The following is an 11642-nucleotide window of genomic DNA, read 5'->3' on the forward strand; positions in this document are numbered from 1 at the left end:
GTGTTTCTTCTGAAGGAGTCGGGTAAGAGGTTCAGCCACAACTGCAAAGTTCTTGCAAAACTTCCGATAGAAGCCTACCATGCCCAAGAAACTCATTAGTTGATTCTTGCTACTGGGTCTAGGAAAGTTCATTATTGCCTCTACCTTGGCATGAATGGGTTTAATTCCCCCTCTACCAACAACATGGCCTAAGTAAGTTACACATGCCTGACCAAACTCACTCTTGGCTAAATTGACAGTGAGCTGAGCTTGCCTGAGCCGCATCAAAAACTGCTGAATCCACTGCAGGTGCTGCTCCCAGGTATCACTAAAAATAACGATGTCGTCAATGTACCCTTCACATCCTTCTAGGCCAGCAAGAACTTGGTGGATCATTCTCTGAAATGTTGCTGGTGCATTCTTTAACCCGAAAGGCATCACTTTATACTGAAAGAAACCAGTAGGAGTCACGAATGCTGTTACTTCCTTTGCGCGAGGTGTTAAGGGAACCTGCCAATATCCCTTCAGAAGATCAAACTTGCTAACGTACTCGGCACCACCAATCTTGTCTATGCAGTCCTCCACGCGGGGAATGGGGTATGAATCCGCTTTAGTGATCAGATTCACCTTGCGGAAATCAGTGCAAAATCTGTAACTTCCGTCCCCCTTCGGAACGAGCACGCAGGGAGAACTCCATTGACTCTGGCTTGGTTCTATAATATGGTTAGCCAACATGTACTCAATCTCCTGTCTCACCACTTCTAGCTTCAATGGGTTGACCCGATACGGGTGCTGCTTAATGGGACTAGCATCTCCAACATCTACATCATGAACTGCTAAGGTAGTCTGCTTCGGCACATCTGGAAATAAGTCCACAAACTCCAAGAGCAGGGAAGAAAGTTGAGTCTGCTTGGAAGCTGTAAGGTGCTGCATCTTCACTTCTAATTTGGCTAAAACACCAGAGTTCTTCAGCTTGACGCTATCTCCTGTCATGTCGTTACCCAGAGGGAAATCTTCCCTTTCTGTTGGCTTCTCAACAGCTACCATCAAAGTTGGGTGAACGTCTTGGCTCTGTGTTGGAGCCTTCTCCCAGTACGGTTTCAACATATTGACATGACAAAGGCGACGAGTCTTACGTCTGTCAGGGGTACTGATGACATAATCAACATCATTCACTTTCTTCAATATCAAATAAGGACCAGAATACCTGGCCTGAAGTGTGTGATTCTTAAGTGGCAACAATACCAGAACTTTGTCGCCTACATTGAAAGTGCGTAATTTTGCTTTCTTGTCATACCAGCACTTCATCTTGGTTTGGGCAGATTTCAAGTTCTTCTGAGTGAGTTCGCCAGCAGCTGTAAGCCTGGTACGGAGGGCCGAAACCTGATCCAGCAGGTTTGTGGGAGGTTCTTCTGTAAGCCAGCCTTCCTTCAATAGCTTTAAAGGGCCACGGACTGTCCGGCCAAAAACTAATTCAAAAGGACTGAAGCCCAATGATTCCTGGACAGCTTCTCGCACGGCAAAAAGTAACAAGTGAATCCCCTGGTCCCATTGCTTCTCAAATTGAGAACAGTACGCGCGAATCATAGTTTTCAGAGTCTGATGAAAGCGTTCAAGTGCTCCTTGGGTCTCAGGGTGATAAGCAGAGGATTTGCATTGCTTAATCCATAATTGGTGTGTAACCTGTTACATGAGACTAGACATAAAATTGGAGCCTTGATCAGACTGTATCAGGGAAGGTAGGCCAACAAGGGTGAAAAACTTGACAAGAGACTCAGCTATTCGGGGTGCCTTAATGTTACAAAGAGGGATAGCCTCTGGAAAGCGTGTAAATCTGCACATAATTGTGAGCAAATACTGGTTACCTGACTTAGTCTTTGGTAAAGGACCAACACAATCAATAATGACCTGACTGAAAGGCTCACTACACACTGGGATGGGTTTAAGAGGTGCCACTGGAATCGTTTGATTAGGTTTACCAACCTTCTGACATACATGACAACACTTACAAAATTCGGAGACGTCCTTCCTTAGATGTGGCCAATAGAAATGGGTGAGAATTCTGGAGTACGTCTTGTTGACGCCCAGATGGCCTGCCATGGGTGACTCGTGAGCTAAACTTAGCACTTCTCCTCGGTACTTTCTGGGTACAATTATCTGGTGGACAACCTGCCATTCCTCATCAGCAGGGGCATCTCTTGGTCGCCACTTCCTCATCAGTACGCCAGATTTAAGGTAGAAACATTGTGCTTGACGACCAGCCTCTTCCTCACTAACAGCAAACTGCGCCAACTGGTTAACCTCTTGATCACTCTCCTGATCAGCAATGAGTTGCCTACTAGATACAGGAAGGTTACCTGCATCTTGTACTGTTCCGCGATCATCATCAGTCTGGTCACCTCGATCCTGCAGTACTGACTGACTCTCTACAGCCTGGTCAAGTACATCTTGCGCTATTGACAGGTTGTCTTCAGCCTGGTCATCTCCCTCGTCACTTCCAGTATCCGGCTGGTTGGTAGGTGCACAATTCTGTTGTGCCTGAGCACGTCGCGCTGCTGCTCTTGTCACCACACAAGCTGGGAAAGTGTCCGAAACCCCATCAGTAGTAGGTCTTGAACACAGTATTTGCTCAATGTTGCTAATAACTTGCAAGTCAGGTTGAACCTTGCCACCGGCCAGATCGTTGCCCAGGATTAGAGACACACCTTTCACTGGTAAGCTAGGTCTGACTCCTACTACTACGGGGCCAGATACCAAATCCGACTGAAGGTGTATCTGATGAAGTGGTACTCTCATTACATCCAGGCCTACTCCTTGGATGAGCACACTTGCACCAGCAGAAGTCTGATCCGACAACGGCAAAACATGGGAAGCAATAAGAGACTGTGTGGCACCAGTGTCATGTAAAATCTTCACAGCCATAGTATCTCCACCCTCTGGAAGGGACACGCGCCCTTCGGATACAAACGGACGATAACTATCCAAGTCCTGGGGCTTGGGACTAGGAGGGGAAGGTCTATTCACAGCTTGAACCAATGAGTGGCCAGTAGGATGATTCCTCCTCTTTTCCAAAGTGCGACATTCTGAGATCACATGCCCTCTCCGTTTGCAATAATTACAAATTGGTCCACCAGAGGTAAACCTTTGCATATTCCTCTGAGGGTCTACTGCACTACCTGTGGACTTGGAATCGGCATGAGTGCGAGTAGTGTCACTGTGCAACCCTCTATTGTGCGAATTATGTGAACTGTCCGAAAAAGAACTATGAATTAGGGAGTAGTCGTCGGCGAGTACTGATGCCTGCTGGAGACTGTCTGCCTTTTGCTCATCGATGTAGGTTTTGATACTATTGGGCAAACAACTCTTAAACTCTTCTACAAGTATGAGCTGGTGAAGCTTCTCAAAATCTTTTACTACTTCTTTAGAAGCACACCAACGATCAAACAAGGCTTCCTTGTCCCTGGCAAACTCCCTGTATGTTTGTTTGTCCTGCTTCCGACAATTCCGAAAATTCTGACGGTAGGCTTCGGGAACGAGCTCATACGCCTTCAAAATAGCCTGCTTGACATTGTCATACTGCCCACTCTGTTCCACACTCATAGCTGAATACACCTCCCTGCCCTTTCCAATAAGCACACTCTGGAGCAAAACCATCCACACATTCTTCGGCCACACCAGACTAGTGGCCACTTTCTCAAAGTGCAGAAAGTACTTGTCTACCTCCTTCTCTTGAAATGGCGGGACAAAGCGGATGTGCTTGCTCACATCAAAGGGTAATGGAGGTCCAGGGGAAGGTGTTGAAGGAGCTACTGTTGCTGCCTCTAATTCTCTCAACTTCAGTTGCAGTGACATTTCCTTCTCACGTGCTTCCAACTCGCGAAGCTTCACTCTAGCCTCTCGTTCCCGTTCACGGTCTTGAAGCTCTAGACGCTTCAACTCTACGACACTGGGGTCTACAACTGGGGATTGAGATTCATCGATCTCCTCTTCGGAAACTAGCTCTTCATCTACTAAATGTTGAGTGACTAACCGACAGAGTTCGTTCTTTCTAGTAGACGAAGTGAACGTTAAGTTAATGTAGCTGAGACTTCTTCAGCGACTTTACCACTTGAAGCGAAGGATCGCTAAGAAACGAGTCAACATTGAAATCTGACATGGAGCGAAAGTCGACGATAGAACCCTACGAAAACAAACTGGACCGCAACAAACCAACAGGATGACAAAAGAATACCTTTACAGGTGCCTGTAAACCCGGCACCAAGGACTTTTAGAAGTGGGTTAAGAAAAAAATGGCGGACGCCTTGGAAGAATCCGCTCTGAACAACGACGATATCGGCTTTTCACCGTAGGCGAAGGTTGCAAAGGTTCCAATATAAAATTCTTTTGTCGATAGGTAGGGTTGAAAGGTAGAACATCGACGTATCGTCTCCCAGACAAGCCCCCAAGTTTGTTACGGTACTGACAATGATTCAACTCTAAATAATGCCTGATCGCCCTCTGGGGCGCGCACTTAAATATTATTATTCTCATCACACTCTGGAAGATGAACAAGTAGCTGAACAGCCTATTTCCTGTTTCTGACAGGCTGTTTTGTGGTATGGTGCCTTCAATTATCATCCTTGTCCATTATGTATGTAGTCTAGCTATCTTTTGTCCACCCCCTTGAGGAGCAACGCTCTACAAGGATAAACTCGCTTCATCGATACATGTAGCTACCAGGACTGGTGAGTTAAAACATTAAAATACCTTTTTCTATGAATCAGCACTGCAAACATGGAAAATTTTCCAAAATTAGCATCCCTGTTGTGAAATAATAGTGCAAATGTGGTGGCGTGTCAATGATTTATAGTGTACTGTCAAAATTATGCATTTAATTATTTTCTGCCTCATTGTTGTATTATTGTGCTTCTATCATACAGTACAGTGGGTCCTCAGTTATCCAAACAGCTTTGTTGTTATAGTTAGCCAAAAGTGTTCAGATAAGTGGAATTGTTTGGATAACTGAAGCAAGTGAAATTGTTCAAATGTTCACTGTGTTGCATTAAAATTATGATAACACATTTACTTAATCAACTATTAATTATTTAGATTAATGATTATGATGTGTGTTGTGTATGTACAGCCACCACCTCAGCAATACCAGTCCACTTTGTAACATCTAGTAGGGCTGGTGAGCGCCGTCTTGCGGGTACGTTCAATATTACTTTAGTAATTTTACAAGTATTGTTTGACCTATGCAAGTACAATTACATATGCATGGATTATTATATTTGTATTTATCATAACAGACTGCTTCATGTCGACTAGACAGCTGCATAGAACACCACCTGGTACGTTTATTTACTCTTGTTAGTATGTACACAAAAGTAGGAATTTTCAACTAAAGTAGGGACCTGGAACTTTGATTTTTAAAAAAGTACCCAAGCTGGAGTGGTGCACGATATTGAATCACAGTAAGAAGTGTTATTTCCCTACTGTGCTCAATAAATGCACAGTGGAGATATAACACTTCTTGTTGTTTTACTGCTTTTTTCAGTACTTTTTATCAATGTACTATGGTTTCTACCAAGAGTTAATAATAAGAGAGGAGAGTGTCTAATGCTGTATAGTGCTGTAATAGATGATTGTACAGACGTCAAATGGCTTCGTTTCCGTGTATCGTATAGGCTTCTAGTATTTGTTCGTTTCCTTACCGCAATTAGTTTAGCCACACCGTGATGAATCCTTGAGAATATTTGAAGACTGAACTAAAGACTGAGCTGTATGTACAGGGAACAGTGCTCCTTCTATTGAAGAATGCTCAAAGGTAGGGTAACATGGCGACGCAGTGAAAATCCAAAGTGATACTCCACTTTTGGTTCAGTGTTTATTGGTTCTCAGACGCTCTCCCCCAGAGTTATCTTCGAGGTTAACAACCACACTTCTTTACGCAACAGAGCAATGCTCTTCGTGGTGAACTGGAACATCCGAGTTGAACACACGCCCTTGTGTCTGGGATAGCCTTTGTGGTTAAATGCGATAGTATACTAGCCAGTCTGTACGTTACGTGGAAAAGAAGCCGTTTAACTTCTGCGCAATCATCTATTACAAGACCATACAGCATTAGACACTCTCCTCTCTTATTATTAACTCTTGTTTCTACTTTAGTTGAAAATTCCTATTTTTGTGTACTTGTTTATTAACTTTTTTTGTAAAATAGAATTATTGTGACTGGTGAACCCATGCTTACTCATCAAAAGAAAAGTGTTGCGTGTCCTTGCTACCAATTATTGTCAGAAAAGTGAAGCATCTATTACGCTTCGCTGTCAGCCATGTTCAACCTGTTACACAGCATTAAAAATCAAGAACTGTTAGAAAAGCACCTCTGCAAATCAATGGAAAAAAATACTAATCATCCTTTGTGCGCCTCATTCATCTTTGCTGGCAGCGAAAAGTATAGATTTGGCAGTAGCACTTGATGGCTTTCCTTTGTAATAGAAATCATCCGACATGAGATATATGAAGATGACATTACATGTACTGTGGTATGCCAAAATGCACCTCTCGAGCCGAAGCAATGTCGAACAATGAAAGTTACATTTGTCTGAAGGCATTGGTCAGTTACTCAGTCAGTCAGTCACTCGGTCAGTAGAAAATCCATTTAATATCTATTCTTAAATTCTGTAGCAACTAGTTGAAAGTATTTTGGGTTAATCTGAAAGCTTGTTTGGGTTTAGTTTTACCTAACCAATACTGCCTCACTGTCGTCAGGGAAAGTTGAGGCTGGCTTTTGGATGATGTTTTTCATGGGTCATGCCTACTTCTTTGTGGCCCCTACCATACAGTACGATATACTATACAGTACTATCATACTGTATGATATCCATTTTTATTGCACAAGCATTATCACCAAATTTTTAAGGCTTTTTGACAATTTGGGATATGTACCATTGTAGTGTAGACAGCATTACAAAACATTCCTTTTAATATTCTATGTCAATTCGCCATTGCACAATGTAATGTCTATATGTGGAAGGTTTGGATTTTTCTGGCCACTAAAATCACCCTACAACCGGTCTCATGCACCTTCATGGTGCCTTAGCAGTATTGGTTCGGTATAACCATAGATATACGACTCCGGTGTCACACACCCAGTATATCACCTGTACAATTGATGTCACTCTTTACTGTAGACTATCAGTGTAGGTTTAGCAGAATATGAAAGTTCTCTAAGGTTGAGCGATACAGGTTGCTTTGGTGGAAGTCATTGAATCGCCTTTCCCACAAAAGAACTCATCATATCGTGCCATTTGGTATTGCTTTGTACACCAAGATATGTTTCTGTTCCTATAGCAGCTGTGTACACCTTCTGGTATCAATGATACGTGGCTTTTTAGTACCTCTTTATTGTCATTAGAGTTGAACAGTATGGTTTGTAAGCCACGTCTTTATTTTAAATGCTGCATATTTCCTTGGTTACAACTTAACTAGGTCTTTTGTGTTTCTGTTCTCCTAACTCTGCACAGCTGCTGTCTAGCGTAACCGTTTGTCTTTCAAGCTTTAATCTAATGCCAAATCTGTGGAACAAAGCTAGCAGGATGGTAGCACACTTCGCTCTTAGATTCTAAATCACTCTCGCAAAACCTTTAAAACTTTATTAGGGGCTAATTAAATTAGTATATGATACAAATTATGGAAACCGCCTGTAACATTCGAAACAAGCCTATTTCTGATGCACGACGCCATTTCCAATCCCTACTAGGAGTCGTATATCTATGACATAACCAAGCACAAAAGTACTTTCAGTATGACCTGAAATGTTTCCAATCAATTTTTAAAAGAATGACTCAGTGCATAGAACCTTTAGATAAACAAAACCATAATTTGATAACAGCTAAGGCTATGGGCTTGATTTTTCCACTCTTCGGTGTCACTTCACCCTGATTTGTGACTGAGTCTGAGAAAACTGGTTTTATTGCCTATTTAAATGTATTGAGAAATGCCAGTTTTAGGTATCTAGTGTGCTGTAGCTCGCCAATGGTTGAAGCTATGTATACCAAAGTTTCACACGTTTTACACCAATTCCTTACTTTCCAGAGCATCCACTGTGCAAGTAGCCAACAACTAAATTTCCAGCCATTTTAGATAGTTTTTGAACTGAGGTTGACTGTAGCAGAAGAGCAAAAAGGGAGAGAGGTGGGGGCCCGGCCGGAAGGCAAGAGGCTGTTCAATGAATTGAGAAAAGGAAGGCATAGGGATGAACTAGGTCAAGTTATGGGCCATTCAGGTCTCAAAACTGGCTAAAATAAAAGGAAATTCACAGCGAGGTATTTATTCAACACCACAGATCTATACAGCCATCCCCAGGCTGACCAGAGCTCCACTAAGGTCCTATACCACATGTACTGATCACCACTGGACTTGGGAAAAGCAGCCAGCAAAACCAGACCACTTACATCTAGCTGATTTTGATTGAAATTAGATAGTTTGTTCATGTAGCTCTGTGTTCTGAGTGAAAAATCGAATCTGCTGACATGGGTGATAAGATCGGTTTCCCAGGCTGGGCCACATTTATGGGTTTACTCAATGTAGCCACAATCCTTCTTGGTTTACTCCAGTGATCCCTTAATTTTATTTTATTTTATTTTACTTACATTTTAGAGCCCATTAAGGATAAACTTGCTCACTTAGCTTAGTAGTTGTCTATAGACTTTAATTTCTATTGAAGTCATCTACAAGATGTTATAGATACAAGCCATGCAATTACATAATGGTGTTCAAGCAGGCATGCAGTCAGCTGTTTACCACCATATACTAGCTCTTCAAACCAACTAAGTGATGTTTTCTGACTAGTGTAACTTTTTTATGGATGATACTAGGGGCTTGCTTTAATTGTCCTAAAATTTCTTTTTGCAAGGTGCATGCATGTTAACAGCTAGATAAGATAGTCAATGCCATCTGCTTGATGATTCAAGGATTTATAGCAGCTCAGCCAATGTCATCCTGCTACAAAGCTCACTTAGACTACTGTATCAGTGAATAATTAGCTGATGCTTGCATATTGTTTATGAAAACATGAAAGGTCACCTCAGTGTTTGTGACAATTTGAACATATTGGTTAACAACAACAACAACAACAACAACAACTGAGCAATCCTTTGACATTACGAACTTTAGGGGAAAATTTTACCTTGCATCAATCAACTCCTCAGTTTGTTGTGAACCAACATGGCCATCTAGAGGTTACTACAGTAGCTACCACATATTATAATGTGATATATTATTTATAGGAGCCACCACTAGTGCAGACGGCAGGAGCCATGCACCTGATCCCACTGGTGAGTTAAATCTAATGTGTGTAGTAAATTGTATTATAATTTTTTGAACCACATTTATACAATCAGTAGCAACATACTTTTAAACTTGTGCCCAAAGCTAAGTTGTGTTCAGATTTCTTTTGTTATAGCCTTACTATTGTACTTATAATGTTAATTATTATTTATGTACTGTTTTACTATGTAGCCCCCACCGTGACATGTAGTGCCTTTGCCTATAATGTACTGTTAATATATTTTCACCATCATAGGATCGATGACGTCGTCATCAGGCAGTGGGATCCGTGGTATGTTTAAATGTTTTCTCTGTCCTGTATTTGTTGTGTGTACATGTACATGTGTTTGTGAATGCATGTGTGTGTGTCCTTCCTTATATGTGGATGTTTATATATAATGTGTTGTACTATGTTGTACTTTAAATGGGAAAAGTCCTAAAGTGTGCTATTATAACACTTTAGGTTATAGATATGTCAAAAGTTTGATCTGACAAGTGTGACTTATGATTTATTTGCGACTTCATGAATTTTGAAAAATCTCCCATATGTTTACATCATTGATTCATAGAAAAAATTAATGTTTTAACTCACCAGTCCTGTTTGATCCGCCTTGCATTAATACATTATTTACATCAACTATTAATCATTTAGATTAATGATCATGTATAGGAAACACATCGTGATGTGATCATGATGTGACTTGTGACAATTTGATCATGTTGGTTAACAACAACAACAACTGAGTAATCCTTTGACATTACAAATGTGACCAGATTTTACAGAACGCACATCAGGCAAAATCAAACTAACACCACCAGTGGATAGCTACACTATCGTACTACAAGTTTTGACCCTCAGCACTACTCAAACTACACGAGGCTGGTTTTAGTAGACGTCTTTTCTGGGTAGTGTGGAGTGCCCAAATGGCGGTTTCAGGCCTTGTGAAGGACCTGGCTTGGCAAGAATCAGTGGTGTACTGGTGGACAGCCTAATAATGTTGGCCAGACGTGTTCTCTGTAGATTTTGCTACATATCAGCCACTAAGGAGCCAGCACAGCCCTGTAATCTCGTGTCTGGACTCCAATCGTGGTCTGCCTCCATTTTGAGGCCTATCTTTTGCCCTCCCCGCCACCCCCCAGCCTCCACCCCCCAGCCTCCACCCCCCAGCCTCCACCCCTTTGTGAGCACTCGTGATACTACTTCGCTCGTCCAACTGCTCAAATTTTCTATCTTATTTGGTGGGAAACTGTACAAGCAGCTACAAGTACTGGAAGTAGCTTGAAAGGTAACAGATTGATGCATCTTTTGTGTAAATTTCATACGCGTGCTTGCTATCCTTGGAGAGTTATGCTGGCTTCAATTCTTTAAAACTGTTTATCTCGAAACTTCTAATGTGCGATTTGGATCGTTTTTCCAAAATCCAGTCACAAATACTTTAGGGAAAAATTTTACCTTGCATCAATCAACTCAGTTTGTTGTGAACCAACATGGCTATCTAGAGGTTACTACAGTAGCTACTACATATTATAATGTGATATATTGTTTATAGGAGCCACCACTGGTGCAGACGGCAGGAGCCATGCACCTGATCCCACTGGTGAGTTAAATATAATGTGTGTAGTAGTTAATTGTATTATAATTTTTTGAACCACATTTATACAATCAGTAGCAACATACTTTTAAACTTGTGCCCAAAGCTAAGTTGTGTTCAGATTTCTTTTGTTATAGCCTTACTATTGTACTTATAATGTTAATTATTATTTATGTACTGTTTTACTATGTAGCCCCCACCGTGACAGGTGGTAAGTTGATAAACTTTGCCTGTAATTTACTGTAAATATATTTTCACCATCATAGGATCGATGACGTCGTCATCAGGCAGTGGGATCCGTGGTATGTTTAAATGTTTTCTCTGTCCTGTATTTGTTGTGTGTACATGTACATGTGTTTGTGTATGCACGTGTGTGTCCTTCCTTATATGTGAATGTTTATATATAATGTGTTGTACTATGTTGTACTTTAAATGGGAAAAGTCCCAAAGTGTGCTATTATAACACTTTAGGTTATAGACATGTCAAAAGTTTGATCTGACAAGTGTGACTTATGATTTATTTGCGACTTCATGAATTTTGAAAAATCTCCCATATGTTTACATCATTGATTCATAGAAAAATTAATGTTTTAACTCACCAGTCCTGTTTGATCCGCCTTGCATTAATACATTATTTACATCAACTATTAATCATTTAGATTAATGATCATGATGTGTTTCCTATAGGTATACCAATGATTCAAGCAGCCAGGTTCATTTATACTGGTGGGAGCCGTTTGGCAGGTACGTTTAGTATTACTT

General features: G+C 41.3%; 1 protein-coding gene across 1 annotated transcript; it reads right to left on the reverse strand.

Annotated features, from left to right (window-relative positions):
• Positions 1 to 1665: 1665 nt before the first annotated feature.
• Positions 1666 to 4135, reverse strand: LOC136253695 (uncharacterized). The gene is made up of 2 exons (XM_066046355.1): positions 4080 to 4135; positions 1666 to 4027 (listed from the first exon to the last, which is right to left on the reverse strand). The coding sequence occupies exons 1-2, from the start codon at positions 4133 to 4135 to the stop codon at positions 1666 to 1668; spliced, it is 2418 nt and encodes an 805-aa protein (XP_065902427.1).
• Between the last annotated feature and the right edge of the window lie 7507 nt (positions 4136 to 11642).

This window comes from Dysidea avara, chromosome 4, assembly GCF_963678975.1.
Source record: "Dysidea avara chromosome 4, odDysAvar1.4, whole genome shotgun sequence".
NCBI lineage: Eukaryota > Metazoa > Porifera > Demospongiae > Dictyoceratida > Dysideidae > Dysidea > Dysidea avara.

What these genes read in the sequence shown, in the direction of transcription:
- LOC136253695 (XM_066046355.1), bottom strand. Translation starts at nt 4,135, where the DNA reads ATGTCAGATTTCAATGTTGACTCGTTTCTTAGCGATCCTTCGCTTCAA. An exon ending in CCTTCGCTTCAAGTGGTAAA is followed by an intron (nt 4,028 to 4,079) that starts GTCGCTGAAGAA and finishes TTCGTCTACTAG; the next exon opens with AAAGAACGAACTCTGTCGGT.